This window comes from Sinocyclocheilus rhinocerous, unplaced genomic scaffold (assembly GCF_001515625.1).
Source record: "Sinocyclocheilus rhinocerous isolate Xijiao unplaced genomic scaffold, SAMN03320098_v1.1 scaffold534, whole genome shotgun sequence".
Taxonomy (NCBI): domain Eukaryota; kingdom Metazoa; phylum Chordata; class Actinopteri; order Cypriniformes; family Cyprinidae; genus Sinocyclocheilus; species Sinocyclocheilus rhinocerous.
The window spans coordinates 2,521,072-2,537,610 of NW_015646352.1; the positions used below are offsets into that span (position 1 = coordinate 2,521,072).

A 16,539-nucleotide genomic window follows, 5' to 3' on the forward strand; every position below is an offset into this window, starting at 1 on the left:
GGGTTTCGCTGTTCTATTGTAAATAAATCTTAACCAAAGATTCCTAATTGCATCTACTTTCGGAAGGCCAAATATAGTGCTTTTGCTTTCGCCTAGAAACACACAGCGTCTCCTTGACATGGCTGCTTCAACACTAACTGCTGTTACTGAAACCATGCCTTCTTTCTTTGCGTGCACATTTGGGCGGCATTATGCAAATATTTCCACATAGTGAGGTAGATATGTGGGGGCGTGTTAGAACGAGCCGTTTTAGGGGGGCGTGGCAGAGTCTTAACTTTGATAAAGAATATCTCTTTGGTTTTGAGACTTTAGTCTTTGCAACTTCAGGGATCTTATCTATGCACAGCTTGTAACACTCCAAAGAGAAAGGAAAACTTGAAATCGCATCATATGACCCCTTTAATGTAATACATTTCAAACGTTATATCACAAAGCATTGCAGAAAATAAAAAAACATTAATTAATATAAATAAATTAAATATTTTAATTACATTAAATAAAATATTCTCATTATATATATATATATATATATAAACATTCAAAGAAATATTTATTTAATACATTTCGAGCATTATCATGTTTTACAACACCTAACGTGACTATAAAACAACAACATTATTAGTATTTTAATCTTCTTATGAATGCAAATGAATATGACTGAAAATTATCAGTGTTGGCGAGGAATTATTTTACTCTTAGCATTACATACTACATCACAATAAACTTGTTTCCTATACTTATTATACAAATGGAAATTGTACCTCTGCAGCAGCTTGTACACTGAGCTGCTGGTAATTGTTAGTGGTTCTGTTGAGTTTGTCCAGAAGGTCTTGAATCTCAGCTAACTCTAATTCAATAATGCGTAGAGACACGGCTGCATACAGATTTCCGTTGCCTTCTTTTTCCAGCATGGACACATTGTCCAGAAGCTGCCGGATACGGTGTTGTAGACCCAACACCAGCCTGTCAATCTCGGTCATCTTATTGAAAAGGTAACAGTTAAATAAGAAATTTTCCATCAGTATATAGATTTGTAAATAATTATACTGCAAATTACAAAAAAAAAAATGTCATGCATGCCTGATTTTTGGGCTGCACAATTAATCGAATTTCTAATCGCAATTACAATTATGGATGCCACAATTACGTAATCGTTCAAAGTCCACTTATGTTATTCTGTGCGCTTAAGATATGTTTTTTTCTTTCTACATGTTATCTTAAGGGGTTTTTCCCATTGTTTTAGTTTTAGTATAACATTATAATACCATTCATATTTTTACTTAAAAAAAAAAAAAAATTTAAAGAAGAAACCAATCCGATGTATATTTGACATTTGAGGCTTAATAGGCCTACTATAGAAAAGCACTAAAGGTTTTTCAGTTAGAGTGTTTTCAGCTTGTTGCATCAAACAATGGTATAAACATCATTCAATGTAAATTGTGATAATCGTAATTAATAATCGCAATTACAATTTAAAGGGAATAATCGACCATTATGATTTTTGTCATAATCGTGCAGCCCTACCTGATTTGCAACCCTAAACATCACAATATTGACATGTTTCTTTCTACCTTTTCCGAAGTGATGTTCCCAGTGCATTGTGTAGCAGTGAACTCAACGTTATTGAGTTTATTCTCAGGGAAAGCAGGATCAGAATTGTGTAGCTCACACACACAGTCCTTCCCTCTCGCTGACTGTGACTATGAAATAACAGCGCAAATCCAACATACAAGCAATATCATGCCTTAAAAATTGTAATATATAAAAATATTGAAAAATGGTGTCAGAAACATATAAATAATGGATAATAAATAAATAATAAAATAAAAATAATGGGAAATTAAATTTTACCTGTGAGAAAATTAGAGGAATGACAACCATCAAAATGAATATGTTCGACTGACTCATGTTTGAGATAGGACAGGTCCGCAGCCTTGAGAATAAAGAACAGTTCTGCATGTCAGAAGCTCAGATTTAAAGCCAAAAACCTAGGATTGCTTAGTGAGTCGAAGGTTTCTGCTGACATGAGAGAAATTACGAAATGAGGAAGTTTATCATGTGATCCTGCACATATTTTGGATTATGATTTTTGTTCATATTGTCATCATATAGTATATGTGATTGATAGGTAGCCTACGTACTAGAAAATAATATCATTGCCATAACCATTTGTAAGCAGAGGTGAATACCAGTTTTGCTGACATGACAATAAAAAGTTAGAAATTTCCTCTTCATGAATTGGCTTTTTTTCTTGAGATTATTAGTAAAATACATGTATAATTCAGGTTGTTTAACATTGCACTGACATAAGAAAAAAAAAGGAAACATAACTAAAAGATTGTGTTTCCTTTATTTCTGCTATTTCAATATGATGATGCAATACCGAAACAAATTTGCATAATAAAAGTGCAGATATCTGCATAAAATTTAGGATTACCTGAGGTGATAACCTTTTTTTTAGAGAACTTGTGGTTGAATTTTCCTACATTTCTCAACTAAATTTCAGAAATTAGACGTGTGCAGTTTTCACATCCTTTTCAACAGCCCCGCAAAACTGCTCATTTTCATAGCTAAAATTGCAACATCTTAGTGCATGTGTGGTGATTTAAAGCAGATCTCTAGTCTTTCAGCCCATTTGGTCATCATGTTCGTCTACCTGCTGCTCCTCACAGTCATCGTAAGTTTTTCTTCCATGAATAAGGTCATATGTTTCTCGCATTCCGACAACTCTGAAAAAGAATGATTTTGAGAGAAAATATGAGAGAATTTATCTATGATACAATAATCTGATTGTGTTTGTACATTAGGTGACTGTCGAGGCTCAGCGAGTTCCAGGTCAACAGAAGACTGATTCATGTTTGTGTAAAATAAATAGCTCTATCTGGACTTTCCCTGCTGTGCAGTTTATGGAAGTCACAAGACAGGTCCAGATCTGTGAGGACAACCTGAATGAGTTTGAGGAAAAGGTAAGGTATCGATTAAGCTTCTCATGACAATTAGAACTAAATGGACACTGTATTGACTTTCAAATGATATTCATTACAATTGAGAAGAATATCAGTTAACTTTCTGTAGTGACTTGCAGTTGAGGAACACAAATGCAGAACTGCCGATGATGGAAGGCACTCTGCAGAACATCTCAGCCCGTCTGAAAGCATTTGGTTACCTTCACACAAGTGGACTGTACAGCGCACTTCATCTGCAACAGCTGAACCAGGAACTTGAGGAAATCCATCAATCTGTCAATGAAACGCACATGCAGAACCCCAACAAAGAGACGCATAGCCTACTCAGTGAGGTAGACATTGCAACACATGATCATAGGCGTAGCTTGACGTTTGAGTTTGGGGGGGCCAAACCGAACCGGCATGATCACAAATATTTCTCTAAACTCCTTTCTTTCAAATCAATCTCGAATTAGAGATAACCATCTCAACAATATAAAAGTATAGGTGTCCAATTTAATGAGACCGTCTGTTGTTCTCAGTTAAATAAGGCGAAAAATGATGTCCAGAAGATGTACAAAGATGATTTCTTCAACCTAGAGACCATGAAGAAGAAGTTACGTGACCTCAACAACCGTGCACAGAGTTGCAAGACCATGCCAAATGATTTCAGAAGTACGTACAATACTGTCTTTCATAAGTTCTATTTTTTTTATGAAGGTAGGATATAGAAACTTTTAAGGAACATACTTGCTTTTAAATGCCATTTTCTGAATTATGAAGGTCCAAAAAGGTTTTAACAAACTAAAAAAACGTGTTACTAAATTACTTGCAGGTACCTGCCATCAGCGCATCATGACCAGAATAAGTTCTCCAAGCATGACCAAGCTCAATTCCATCAGCAAGTCCTATATTTCAGGTGCTTGGGGCCGTGATGCCCTGCTAAGCAGTAAGGAACGCTACTGGGAACACTGTCTGGTGAGTGGACACAAACATGGCAACACAATCAGGATGTACAACTCACGCGAAGACTTCATGGCTAACAGGAACTACAAGGACGAACAGATAGCATCATCCTACAGCGACAAAAATGCCGTTCAGGGCTCTGGCACTATTCTGTACGACAACACTGTATTTTATCAATGCTACAGCACCGCTGAGATCTGCAGCTTCAACATTACGACAAAAGCGACCAAGCGTATGAAACTGGATGGTGCTGGAATCGACAAGTTCCCGTTCTGCTACTACAGCTGCCGTGATTGGACAGACATCGACCTGGAGGCTGATCAGGACGCCGTGTGGGTGATATACGCCACCGAGGAGAACCACGGCAACATTGTTGTGAGCCGTTTAGATCCTCTGTCGCTCAATATCACACATACCTGGAAGACGCATCTCTTCAAGAGGTCCGTCACCAGCACGTTTATGGTGTGCGGGGTCCTGTATGCTACACGCTATGTTAATACTTACCAAGAAGAGGTGTTTTATGCTTTTGATACAACCACTGGTCAAGAGATAAACTCTCTTTCTTTGCCCTTTGAGAAGGTTTCTCCTGGAATAGCCAATCTGAACTACAATCCTGTTGATGGGAAACTCTACTTGTATAACGACGCCTATCTTTTATCATACGATACCTTCTTCTAAGGGCGTTTCAAACGCAGTTGCCCATTAAAAAGTGTGTTGTTTCAAATTCAAAACTAGTCTGTTTTATTTCCCACAGCTTTTATGTAGATGGTTCAGAAATGTCTTACTAATGGCAATTAAGAGAGTGCCTCTCAAAAACATGACATTCAGAAACTATGAGACAGAGTACAAATAAACATACAAACAAAAGCAAAAATAACAAATAAATGCAAAAATGTCAGAATGGACATGCAACAATTAACATTTGCCGCCTTCAAGTCTGCAATAAAAGGTACAAAACGTCAAACTCCAGCACCCTCTGGTGTTTGGATGGAAGGCTCTTCAGACTGTGCTGTTTCTTGCTCTTGTGTTCCTGGTTTTGAATGCTCCTGTTCAGTCTGTTCCTGATCATCTGGAAAATGCAAAGACAATCCAACATATTCTACAAACTTCATGCTTAATGTCAGTACTTACAACTCAACATTAGCTTTACTGAGGCGAAAGCAATTAGAAAGCATATTATTGGATGAGCCATATTTGAATAGCTGATGTTCACACACTTGTGACCACACATCATCTGTTGCTTTGTTTACTTGGTGGAAGAATTGTTTATTGTGATTATGTGTATTTTTTATTGAACACTGGTATCTTTAATCATATACTCCAATTCATGTTGTGCTCATTACTTCAATAAATGTCTTTTTAGTTTGACTGAAGAAGACTGGCCATGTGGACCTCTTTGTACAGTGAATTTAGGGCACTCGTTATTGTGCCTCTCTTCGCTTTGATTTTATAGACAGGATCGATCTTATGGGTTTTTCTTTGTCCCTCACTGTGGAGCCAGTAGTGCTTTATGAGTCATTATAACTCGGCACACTGCTCTATGAGTCACAGGCTAGAAGACAAGTGGCTCTTATAATTGGAGGTGTGAGCAAAGGTCAGACTGAGCTTGTTATTGGTCAGGTGCTTCAAAAGATTAGCATGGTTGCTGAGTCAATATGACAGGCAGGGATCTTGTGGGTAACCATTATATGAGCACATGAGCATTTCAGAGCAACTGTTCTGCTGAGATTGGAGGGTATCACAATTCATATGTGTTGGTTACAGCTGCTAGATGGAAAATAAAACACTCACCTGAGTCTGAGGGAATATTGTCTAGCCTGTACATCAAGAACTTGTTTTCTACAGAATATGTAAATAAGAATAAAATAAATTGTTCAATAATCTTTTAAATAATTTCTTTAAAAAAAATCATTTTAATCTGTAACTTTTTAGCTAATATTTTATAATTTAGCAGTATCGTCTGATGAAGGATATTTAATTGTGCATCCTGTTTTCTTCTATTCTTACATTTAGATGACCTTTTTTTTCATCTAACACTCAGAATTAATTTAGAGTTAGGGAATGAAGTTTTGAGAGACTCAAACATACAAGGGAACACATCTTCTTTCAATTTAAAAGTCTCTAGGTCTAAACTTTGCACCCCCATATTAAATATATACAGTACACACACACACACACACACACACACGTCTGGTTTGCTATCCTTGTGGGGACTCTCCATAGGCGTAATGGTTTTTCTACTGTACAGACTGTATATTCTATTGCCCTACACCAACCCTACACCTAAACCTACCCCTCACAGGAAACTTTGTGCATTTTTAGATTTTCAAAAAACTTCATTCTGTGTGATTTATTAGCTTGTTTACCTGTGGGGACCTCAATTTAGGTCCCCACCGTGACACGAGTCCCCATGAGTCTGTGTGTATTCAGGTTTAAGTCACCGTTAAGTCACCACCAGAACAGAAAAACAGGTACACACACACACACACACATCACTGATTCTTGATAAGGAACAAAACATGCTTTAAAATGTGACTTTCTATTATTTAATGATACATTATTTATACGCTGATATATTTGTAGAGAAAGATCTCCGATAATGAACCATGTAAGGGAACAGATTTTTTTGAAAATGTTTTTTTTCTAAAAATGTACATTAATTTGCTTCATAGCTTAATTTGTGTCAGCTCCGTCAGATGCATTAAAAGCATGATATTTTAATTTGATCCACCCAATAACAGTGTGAAGTCTTCAATTATGTAATAATGGTGTTCAGTAAAGGAGCTGAAGTGATTAAATACATTCTCTACATTGTTTCCCATTTTCACACTATTATGAACAATCCAATTCCTAAATTTCTTAATTTTCCACCATCCTTTTTAATATTTAACATATATAGCCTATGTTCTTTGAGAACATAGACATAATATCATGTAGTTCCGTTCATGTTTTACTATTTTAAAACAATAAATTGAACAGCTGACAAAGGTCCAACTGAGGTTACAACAAATGATTGACAAGACAACAAATTAAGACAACTAATTTTTAAACTGATATTTAATTTAATACAATAATCGTTCTCGTGGATGTCTCAATCAGAGTCTCCAGTAGCATAAAAAATACAAGAAGCTTATGTTAGGTTCAGTGTAATGGTAAACATTATTATGTGCTGCTCTGTAGCAACAACAGAAATATTCCTAATATAAATCCAAAGGATCTGTAGGCTGTCTTTAAACCCCATCAGTTACGAAATTGTATTTGTGCCTGACCTGCATGACTAAAGCAATGGTCAACTGGCATGTTCGCTCTCTATGAAGTCCATTACATCTGGATTTACTATTGCTGTGATCTCATGAGAGTGACAGGTTGTAAAATAAATCAATAAATAAACAAATAAATAAATAAGGCATGTAAATCAGGCCAAATATGTATGTAAATAAAATCATGAAACAACATTAGATTAATTCCCCATATGCAAAACATATATTATATCACTATATAAAGAGTTTTGTGAGCATTTGTCAACTCCGTCAGCTTACAAGTCAACACCGCCAGACATAAAACCTGACGGAGTTGACAAAATTGAATATTGGACTATATGTGACCCTGGACCACAAAACCAGTCATAAGGGTCAATCTTAATGTCCTATTGATTTTTGACATAAAAGAAAAATCAATAATTTTGACCCATACAATGTATTTTTGGCTATTGCTACAAAAATAACCCAGCGACTTAAGACTGGTTTTGTGGTCCAGGATCACATATACGGACTTGACATAGTAAAGCTGTGACTGAAGATACCTCAATATTGTTTGTATAAAATATAAAAAATATATAAAGCTTCCAGGACTGTGTCCTACTGTAAGATTCACAATGAGCAGGAAATAGGAAAGGGTTCCTCAGAGTTAAAGTTGCCGCTGACATTACCTGATTTATTCAGTTGATGCAAAGTGAGGACACAACTTTGACAGATATTTTTCAATTCAATTCAATTCAAGTTTATCTGTATAGCGCTTTTCACGATACAAATCGTTGCAAAGCAGATTTACAGAAAATTAAGTTTCTACAATATATATTTAGTAGTAGCTGTCAAATTTATGTACATATGGCAGAAATGTACGGTAAAAATTCAGTTAATGACGTAATCAAACAGACGATGAACACTATTAACAGCAATGATTATATGTTGCAATCAAGCTTGTAGCAAAATTTGGTAGTTTATGTTGTTTTAGGGTTTGCATCATCTCTTCTCAGGTGTTCGGTCATCTCAGTTCTTTATTTTTTTATGGGAAATATAATTCAAGATTTACTTTTTGTATTGTTTGATATATTACAAATCATTGCCTTTCAATATAAATGTATAGTTTTAAATTTGTTGCATTTTTAAACACTTTATTTGCCAGTTTTACATTGCGACCTCCTGCTGAGGACATGTTAAATTACATGTATCTCCAAGTGTAGTAGAGCATGTATTTAAAATAATATTAAATAATTTTTTTTTTTTTTTAAAGCAATGAATGCCTTAAGTATGCAGATTTCCTTTAGATGTAACTTCCTAAATACATTTATTTTAATGAATTTCTTCATTTTTAACATAAAGAGGGCTTTTGCGTGTGTCCCTTATCTTAAGAATCAGTGATATATATATATATTATTATTATTATTAGAGCGAAAAAGGGATTACGATTAAAAAAAAAATAGGGAAATGGAAAAGATAAAATTAGAAAAATGGTTAAAAAGATTAGGAAAAAGTAAGAAAGAATTAGGTTTAGGAAGGTAAGGGTTAAGAGCCCTACCCATTTAATGATTAAACTGCCCAATGTACAATATTAAATTACAAAAATGCTTTTTAGACTTGACTTGAGAACACATCTGGTAGGTGCTGCTTTAACCCTCATAATTGTGCTCAGTGTAAAACGGGCAGGCAAAAATACTGAGGTATAACGAATTTGCACCTGTACAAACATACCTATATCATGGCGTTTTCGTTTTTCGAGTTCCAGCTTGGAATTGAGACGGTCCACTTCCTCATGTTGTAGATCTAGCTGAAAAGTCAGTCGCCATGGAAGCATGTGAGTACGTACACACACACACACACACACACACACACACACACACAGATTCATGAGCAAAATTACATAGAAACACAGAGTCTATGTAATCATAAAGCACTCAAATGACACCTGTTGATTAGTAAGGGCACTATCAAAGATCATACGAAATGTAATATCACCTGTTGTGTAAGATCTTGACCTCTTCAAGTAGCCTCGTCACACACATTACCTGTTGCTGATAGGCAAAGAGAGCCTGCGACCTTTTAAGAAACAAAGACACCACTAACCTGGTTATCAGATGTTGTTTAATACGTTTTAGATTATTATTGGTGCTTGCGAAGATTATTGCTCATATTTGGGGTTAGGACAAACTTAGCAACTACCCAGAACACCCTAGCAACTGCATAAGTCAGTGAAGATTGACTCAAGCCAAATCCATGTCCATCTCCACCTCTCGTAAACTCAGGGAGAAAACAGGATTTCTCATCTCTAGGTCTAAAGGAAAATGTGTAGAATAAAAAACATTAAGTTGTAAGTGTGTGTTCATGAGTGTGTGTGTGTGTATGCCTCACTTGTAGTAAAGGGTGGCAGGTAGCTCATGAGAATGCTGTTAGTCCAATCATCTTTCAGCTCTCTGTATAACATACCAAAACAAAATGACTAAATTTCTTTCAGAAGTCATAGAGTATCATCAAAACAAATTTTTAAGAACAAGTGTGACTGCTTAATAATCAATGCTGGATTACTGTTTTATAGTGTTATTTTATTTTTAAGTGCCTAATAAATATTTATGAATATTTTAATATTTTAATACAGATTTTTGGCATTTGAAGAAACAATTTGCATCAGTGTCAGCGTGGGCAACAAGTGTATCATATTTCCCTACTACAGACTGAGTCTTCAGAAGCTGAAACAAAAAATATGGGGAAAACAAAAAAAAAACTAAATGCAAACAGAGGGCAGTATCTATGCAATATCCAAGCTTCTAGGCTCTGTTCATTAAGTAATTTGTAAAGACACAGCAGCACTGATATACGTTGTCATTTACAAAGTAGAACAAGTACAAGAGGATTGAGAAGGTCCAAACAGAAACAATTTGTGGATGTGTTTACCTCCATGATGTAGCTGCCAATCCCAAGGTGCTGGTAGCGTTTCCTAACAGCCAAAAGAGACAGCTAAAGCACCATGTCTCCTGTAGATCTACAATTTCACAGACAGAAACCAAAGACTCCATATCATTGTTCTTATTAAATCAGCTTATTTCTTGATTTAATTCACATTACATTTCTGAGAAACATCCATTTTAACTGTCACAACAAGACGTTCTAGTAAGGATGTGTGTATGGCAGACACTTGAGGTTAAACTAAACCACAGGCCATGTGGAAGCCATTGGCACAAATACAGTGCAGTGCAGGAGATGGAAAGGAGAGAGAAAGGAAGCCATAGTCTCTCATTGACTCGTAATAACACCCCACAGCCAGCAGGGCAGGGCAGGTTTCGCCACTCTTCAGCCCCTTTGGACTGGAAATAGACTCAGGGTGGAGCAACACCGTTCAGTGGGATCTCATAATGACAAGGCTTGTTTCAGTTTGATGATATAAATAAAGTCTTTTTTAGGAATCCTGGATGGAATCCACTCATAAAGAGCTGAAATGCTGCCTGAAGCTATGGGAGGGACAGTCAGGCGCTTGTTCTTACAGCTGGGCAGAGTTTGATTTGGCTATGTGGATTGTAGGTAGAAGATAATTCTGCACAGAAAGTATTCTGTGAGGTAGACAAAATAATTCTGTAAATCCGTCAATTACAATGAAACGTATGTGAACGGTTGTGGAGTTTTAAGGGATTGTCATTATAAATTTTAAGTATGCAAATTTATGTATGTTGTCACACACCAGGGCTTTTGTTTTTAATAAAATTGATTCAAATATATAATACTTATGTGTATATATGTGTGTGTGTCTGTGTGTGTGAAAATGCTTTGTAGAATGCAATAAACAATAAGTTTATCTGATCATACTTTACATTTTGTGCAATATCCATATTTTGTCTGTGTAAGTAACTTCCTCTTTATTGCAAAAATGACTATAAAATGCAATTGACAAAGATTTACTGCATTGTCTGATGATGTTATGGGATGCTAACAGAAGAAAAGTATCTTGCTTTAAAGCATTAGTGTTTTATTTCACAAAATAGTATTATATGGCTCTTTCACAGCTGTTTGATTGAATTAGGCACAGTGCTTGTACTTTGCTTACATTATCTTGAGTTCGTAGCAAGCAGCAGCCACGATCAGGGATTCAACTCCTACGGAGGATGGTGGGATCTCTCCATCTCCATCTTCATCTTCTTGTTCTGCTCTTCTTTCTTTCCTATCCCTCACTCCATCCACGAATTCCTGTAGGCCTTCACAGAATTGCTCCCAAGACCAACTATGGAGAACAGAAAACAAACTTTATTTTAAAAAATGTTCTTGAATTTTTTTAGTAACAGAACAGTAACTAGAACACTTGAATTTAAACTATAAGAAGAGACAGAGGAAACAGGATTAGGACAGGTCTGAACCTCCATTTCCCACATGAGCACCAAAGCTCAATGTATGGTAAGGCTCTGACAACATTATGACTGCATTCAAAAGTTAAAATAATTATTTGGATATTCACGTGTCTATACATTTACTATAATCCAAATAAAAATTGTATTCCTTTTGTGAATCTGGGTAGAAATTTTGTACAAAACCACATTTTAATCATTTGCAACAATATTCTGTCACACCATGCACTAATATTATCTCAGTAAGTGACCATAATAGGATACAATTGTCACTAAACCTGTATAACACAGTTGTTGTCATAGAAACATACATGCATGGTGACATTTGTCATTGTAATTGACCATAATAAGGTCATGATGATCTCTGTTCAATGTCCTTCCAAAATGTAATGAATAAATATATAAAAATTCACTTCTTTCCAGATCTATGCCTATAGGAGGAGAGATAAAGCTGATAAAGAACACTTTGGCAAACTGTTTGCCAGAGAGGATCTGGGAAAAAGCCCTTGTAATCCCATTATCTTTAATAGAATCAATAAACAATTTGTGCCGAGTCATGTCATATTCACTCTTATTCATTCTCAATCATGACTCAATGAATGACTTAATTTTCAGTCAGTTTCTCACACAAAGTTATCATATGATTTAAGAAGACTTTGAACATAATCATTTTTATGATACTTATATAGTGTTTTTCAATCTATTTTGGAGCTTGACATTATAAACCACCATCCACTTTTGTTGTACACTCTTAAAAATAAAGGGTCTTTTTTTTAGCTTTTTTGGTTCCATGAAGAACCTTTGACATCCATGGAACCTTTCCATTTCATAAACAGTTCTTTATTGGGAAAAAAAGGTTATTCTGATTATTCAAATGCTCTTCACAAGAAGAAAATAATGGTTCTTTTAAGAACTGTTTACTGGAAGGTTCTTTGGGGAACCCAAAATGGTTCTTCTATCGCTTCGCTGCTAAAACCCATTTTTGGAACCTTTATTTTTAAGAATGTATGGGGAAGAGCAGTTCAGACATCCTGCCTCGTGTGTTTCACAGAAGAACAAAAAGGGTTTGGAGTGATATGATGTTGAGTAAATGCTGACGAAGTTTAAATTTTTGATTTACTGTTCATTTGAAGTTCAAAGTTAAGGTGCAGTCACATTACCAAAATTTTGCTGGCAAAAAAGGTTAATTGTCTACTGTCAACATGTAGTGAAGTATGAAGCACTGCTCACAAAAACGTAACTTACAAACTCAGCAATTTTCCATGTGACCAACTTGAACCTGTTGCGAAATCTGCATGAGGAAATATTTTGCCCTCATGTAAAATTCTCAATTACGTGGATTCCAAATGACTGGATTTCGCCCACGAAAATGTGCAGAACAATGGCAAATGTGACCACACTATTAGAATTACTTCAAAAAACTTAACCTGCTACTTGTCTCTGTTGCTATTATCTCCTCTGAGGTTTCCTCTGGACTCTCTTCAGAGTCGCCAGCCGCCAGCAGCTTGTGTGTGGAATCAGCTTTGACTGTTGTTTTACAGAATACTGGTCTCAAACTTGCCCCTGTTTGGGATGCTCTCCCTCTATAGTCCTCTAAAACACCTGCAAAGAGAAATCAACATAAAATAGCCTCAGGCCAACACTCATTCTATATTTGGAATCATGTAGGTTATTTCTGTCACTAGCATAATTTATGCTCTATTGCCCAACCAAGGTGAATTACATACCTGCATGGTCTCGTGACAAAATAATAGTATGCATCCCAGGGTAGTGCACTGTTTCGTGCACACCTCTGGGGCCGATATCAGGCAAGGATGTGTCCAACAGAGCCACCACAGCCCGCAGAACATTTTCATTCTTTATCTGCAAGACATATTCATACATGTTCACACAAATATATGCATGTATATTTCATCAAAGCACAAAAAATCAGAACATCTGCCTCAGGTCATGTAGAAAAGAGCAGCGGACTCAAGAACACTCATAGATCTGGTGCAAACCAGTGCAGGACGACTGTCTGCATCGTGACGCCCACCCACCACACACCAATGTTTGCAAAGCTCTGGCTGGGAAAAAAATCCATTCAATTAAGACTGGGAGTTCCTGGACTACACGATGGGAGGCTGAAACGTGACCTATATTCCCGATCGTGCTAGCTCTATAATTTCATATTTTGTGGAGTAAGGGCAATAAAAGCTCAGATAATATTTCAACAACAAGGAGGGAGTTAATATGCGGAAAGGAAGTGGAATACAGCACTCAATAATCAATAAACATCAATGAAGGGAAAGCAAGCAAGATAATAAACGAGGCTAAGTGGGATTGAAATGAATTAGCGTGTGGGTGGGTGTAAGTGTATAGGCATGTATGAGGCAATTTGGGATATTTATGCTGTTCCAAAACCAAGCCAGCTGCCAACGGAGGAAGCATTTTAAGGCACATTTCTGACGCAAAGACTTTTCCAGAAGGTACACAACTTAATTATGTTGCCTACTAAGATACCTTTTTGGGCCAAATTCTATTGTATATATCCTTGGTGGAGATGGCAATCCCAGAATGCATTGCAACAATCTCAGTGAAAAATAAATCCAATGGCAGATTAGGTGAGATTGATGATCATACATTCTAATGAAAATACATATTAATAAAATTATATTTCATTAAATATTTGTAATATTATATTTTAAATAATAATTTCATTAACTGAAAAATTTGAAAAGTTTTATTAAATTAAACACTCATTTGTTTTTTCAAAGTTGTAAATAAAACCGATTATTGGAGTATGTTTTATAAGAAAATACTATTTTAGTCTTTCTACTTCAAAATTTCATGTTTAATTCAATGTGTTATTTGCTTATTCTTTGTAATTATTACTAGCAATTTCTGAGTGAAAAGATTTTTTTGGGATTTTAGTAAACTAAGCGTAATGTGTTAATCGATTTCTCCAATGTATTTTAATTGGCAAAATACAAAAAAGTTATCTCAACTTTTGAGAAGTAAAAAAAAATACTCAAAAAAGCCTATGCAAAAAAGAAACAAAATATAATTAGTTAAGTTTTTTTTTTTTACTGTAATTTTAGCCTATACTTTTATTTATTTATCTTTAATCTTTTATTTTATTTGTATTAGAGGGCTTATCAGGTATCAAGCTATGAATATTAGGACAGTCCCTTAGAAGGCAGCTGCCTATATAGGCAGTAAGCTGCAAGGCTGCTTACTAGGCTTCGGAAAAAGCTTTAGGGTTCATAATGAAAGACTGTTTGTAGTTATTTGCTGGTGTATAGTTTGCAATACTATAATGTTTTTTGGATATGAACCAAACCTGCACAGATTTGGCCTTTCCAAATCGAAAATAGCACTCAAAGACCCCACCAACATAAAGATATGAGAACAAGTGAAAACACACCAAATGTCTTGTGATATTTGCATTGTTTGGTGGGATGCTTGTAATCCTTACAACAATATTTCACATCTCAGCCCACATTGTGTTTACAGGCCCCAGAAGATTAATCAACTACAGTTGGGTATTTAACTACCCACCCAGTTATATCTAGTTATAAATGGCTACCAGTGTGGCAAATAGTTTATTTTGGACTTGGTGTGATATTAATCTAGTTATTTGGTAAGAATCTGAATCTAAAATAAGAAAGAAAGGTATGTTAACCATAGGCAGAATTGCAGGAGCATCTCTGGTTTGGAAGAGTTGGTGGAAGTTGACTATGATGGGCTGAGCACTTAAAACACCCCTGAAGTGGACACTGTGGTGACGGACCATGCGACCCTCCATTGCTCACCATAAACCAGCTAAAAAGAGAGGACACACCTTTATGAGCAGTCATTAAATTAAACATTACTAGACTTGGTTTCGTAGAGGAGACTGGGGCTAGTTTTCACAACTATATTCTCAGGGCAGAATTTTCACAAATGCAATTCTTTTGTATGGCAAATTTTAAAAAAAGAGCGGTAATTATGGTCAAAACAATGGTTTAAAATGTTACCTTTTCCGTTTGTGCTTTTTCAAGAATTGTTTTGTGTTTTGTTAATCATTTACTGGTTGTTTTTAACGGTGTTAATACGTTAAAAAAAGTCACAACTATATTCTCAGGGCAGAATTTTCACAAATGCAATTCTTTTGTATGGCAAATTTTTAAAAAAAGAGCGGTAATTATGGTCAAAACAATGGTTTAAAATGTTACCTTTTCCGTTTGTGCTTTTTCAAGAATTGTTTTGTGTTTTGTTAATCATTTACTGGTTGTTTTTAACGGTGTTAATACGTTAAAAAAATAAAACAACCGTTGTAAATAATAACTGGAGTGTGACAAGTGACAACTAACCCGGTCAACCGTGCATTTGTTTTATTTTCCAGGTTAAAACAAAACTGTGTGTAATATCTTTTAATATGTAAATCTGTGAACATATTAATAAACTAAATACCTATAATGCCTGCTTCAGAAGCGTTGACAGTTCGGCAAACTTGGCTGCGTTTTGCTGCTAGTCACTTGGATAGAGAGTGTATCTATGGCAACGGAGGAGCTGGAAATCAATCGCAGGGTCTCCTGGGATTTGGAGTCCCTAATAATGAACATGCGATGGCAACACGTCTGATGGTAGCCTATGGCTGTGTATGTTCCTGTGCTTTCTTCCCCACTTGATGGTTCTTAAAGTGATAGTTCACCAAAAATTAAAATTCTCCCATAATTTAACATCAAACATCACTTTCTTTTTTTTCGTTAAACATGAAGGGTACATCATAATGACACAGAAGTTAGGTATATGACAGCCAGAGTGGTTAATCGTGGCGTGAGTGAGCAATCATGAATGAAACATAGGCTATGCAATATAAATTGAGGAATCACCAAACTCAAATGCCAATTGCCATATGGGGTGTTCAAGAGAGTGTTCAACTTTAGCTTCGTATTAGCATTAATAAAGGAAGTGAACACGTTATACTGCATATAGTGCGCGGGATGAGTAGATCGGATTTATAGCAGTTTCGTAGAAACGTTTAAAGGTCCGTTTACA

General features: G+C 35.7%; 2 protein-coding genes and 1 pseudogene across 2 annotated transcripts in view; 1 reads left to right on the forward strand and 2 right to left on the reverse strand.

The window, feature by feature from the left end:
* The window catches only part of LOC107707409 (olfactomedin-4-like), a 4,568-nt gene extending 2,587 nt beyond the window's left edge, over positions 1-1,981 (reverse strand). Inside the window, exons 1-3 of the mRNA XM_016511397.1 lie at positions 1,852-1,981; positions 1,572-1,700; positions 762-980 (exon numbers count right to left, since the gene is read on the reverse strand). Coding sequence (XP_016366883.1) covers positions 762-980; positions 1,572-1,700; positions 1,852-1,959 — 456 coding nt within the window. The 5' untranslated portion in view covers positions 1,960-1,981. The remainder of the gene's footprint in view (positions 1-761; positions 981-1,571; positions 1,701-1,851) is intronic.
* Positions 1,982-2,622: 641 nt separating this feature from the next.
* Positions 2,623-4,659, forward strand: LOC107707517 (olfactomedin-4-like). The gene is made up of 5 exons (XM_016511576.1): positions 2,623-2,677; positions 2,808-2,966; positions 3,086-3,298; positions 3,488-3,620; positions 3,781-4,659. Exons 1-5 carry the CDS (start codon positions 2,645-2,647, stop codon positions 4,587-4,589), a joined length of 1,347 nt encoding a protein of 448 aa, XP_016367062.1. The 5' UTR covers positions 2,623-2,644; the 3' UTR covers positions 4,590-4,659.
* A 1,068-nt stretch (positions 4,660-5,727) lies between these two features.
* On the reverse strand, positions 5,728-16,027 carry LOC107707410 (uncharacterized; annotated as a pseudogene).
* Positions 16,028-16,539: the final 512 nt, after the last annotated feature.

Coding starts and splice junctions, on each gene's coding strand:
- LOC107707517 (XM_016511576.1), top strand. CDS start 2,645: ATGTTCGTCTACCTGCTGCTCCTCACAGTCATC. Junction 2,678..2,807: donor TGCTGCTCCTCACAGTCATC/GTAAGTTTTTCT, acceptor TTTGTACATTAG/GTGACTGTCGAGGCTCAGCG. Junction 3,299..3,487: donor CGCATAGCCTACTCAGTGAG/GTAGACATTGCA, acceptor TGTTGTTCTCAG/TTAAATAAGGCGAAAAATGA.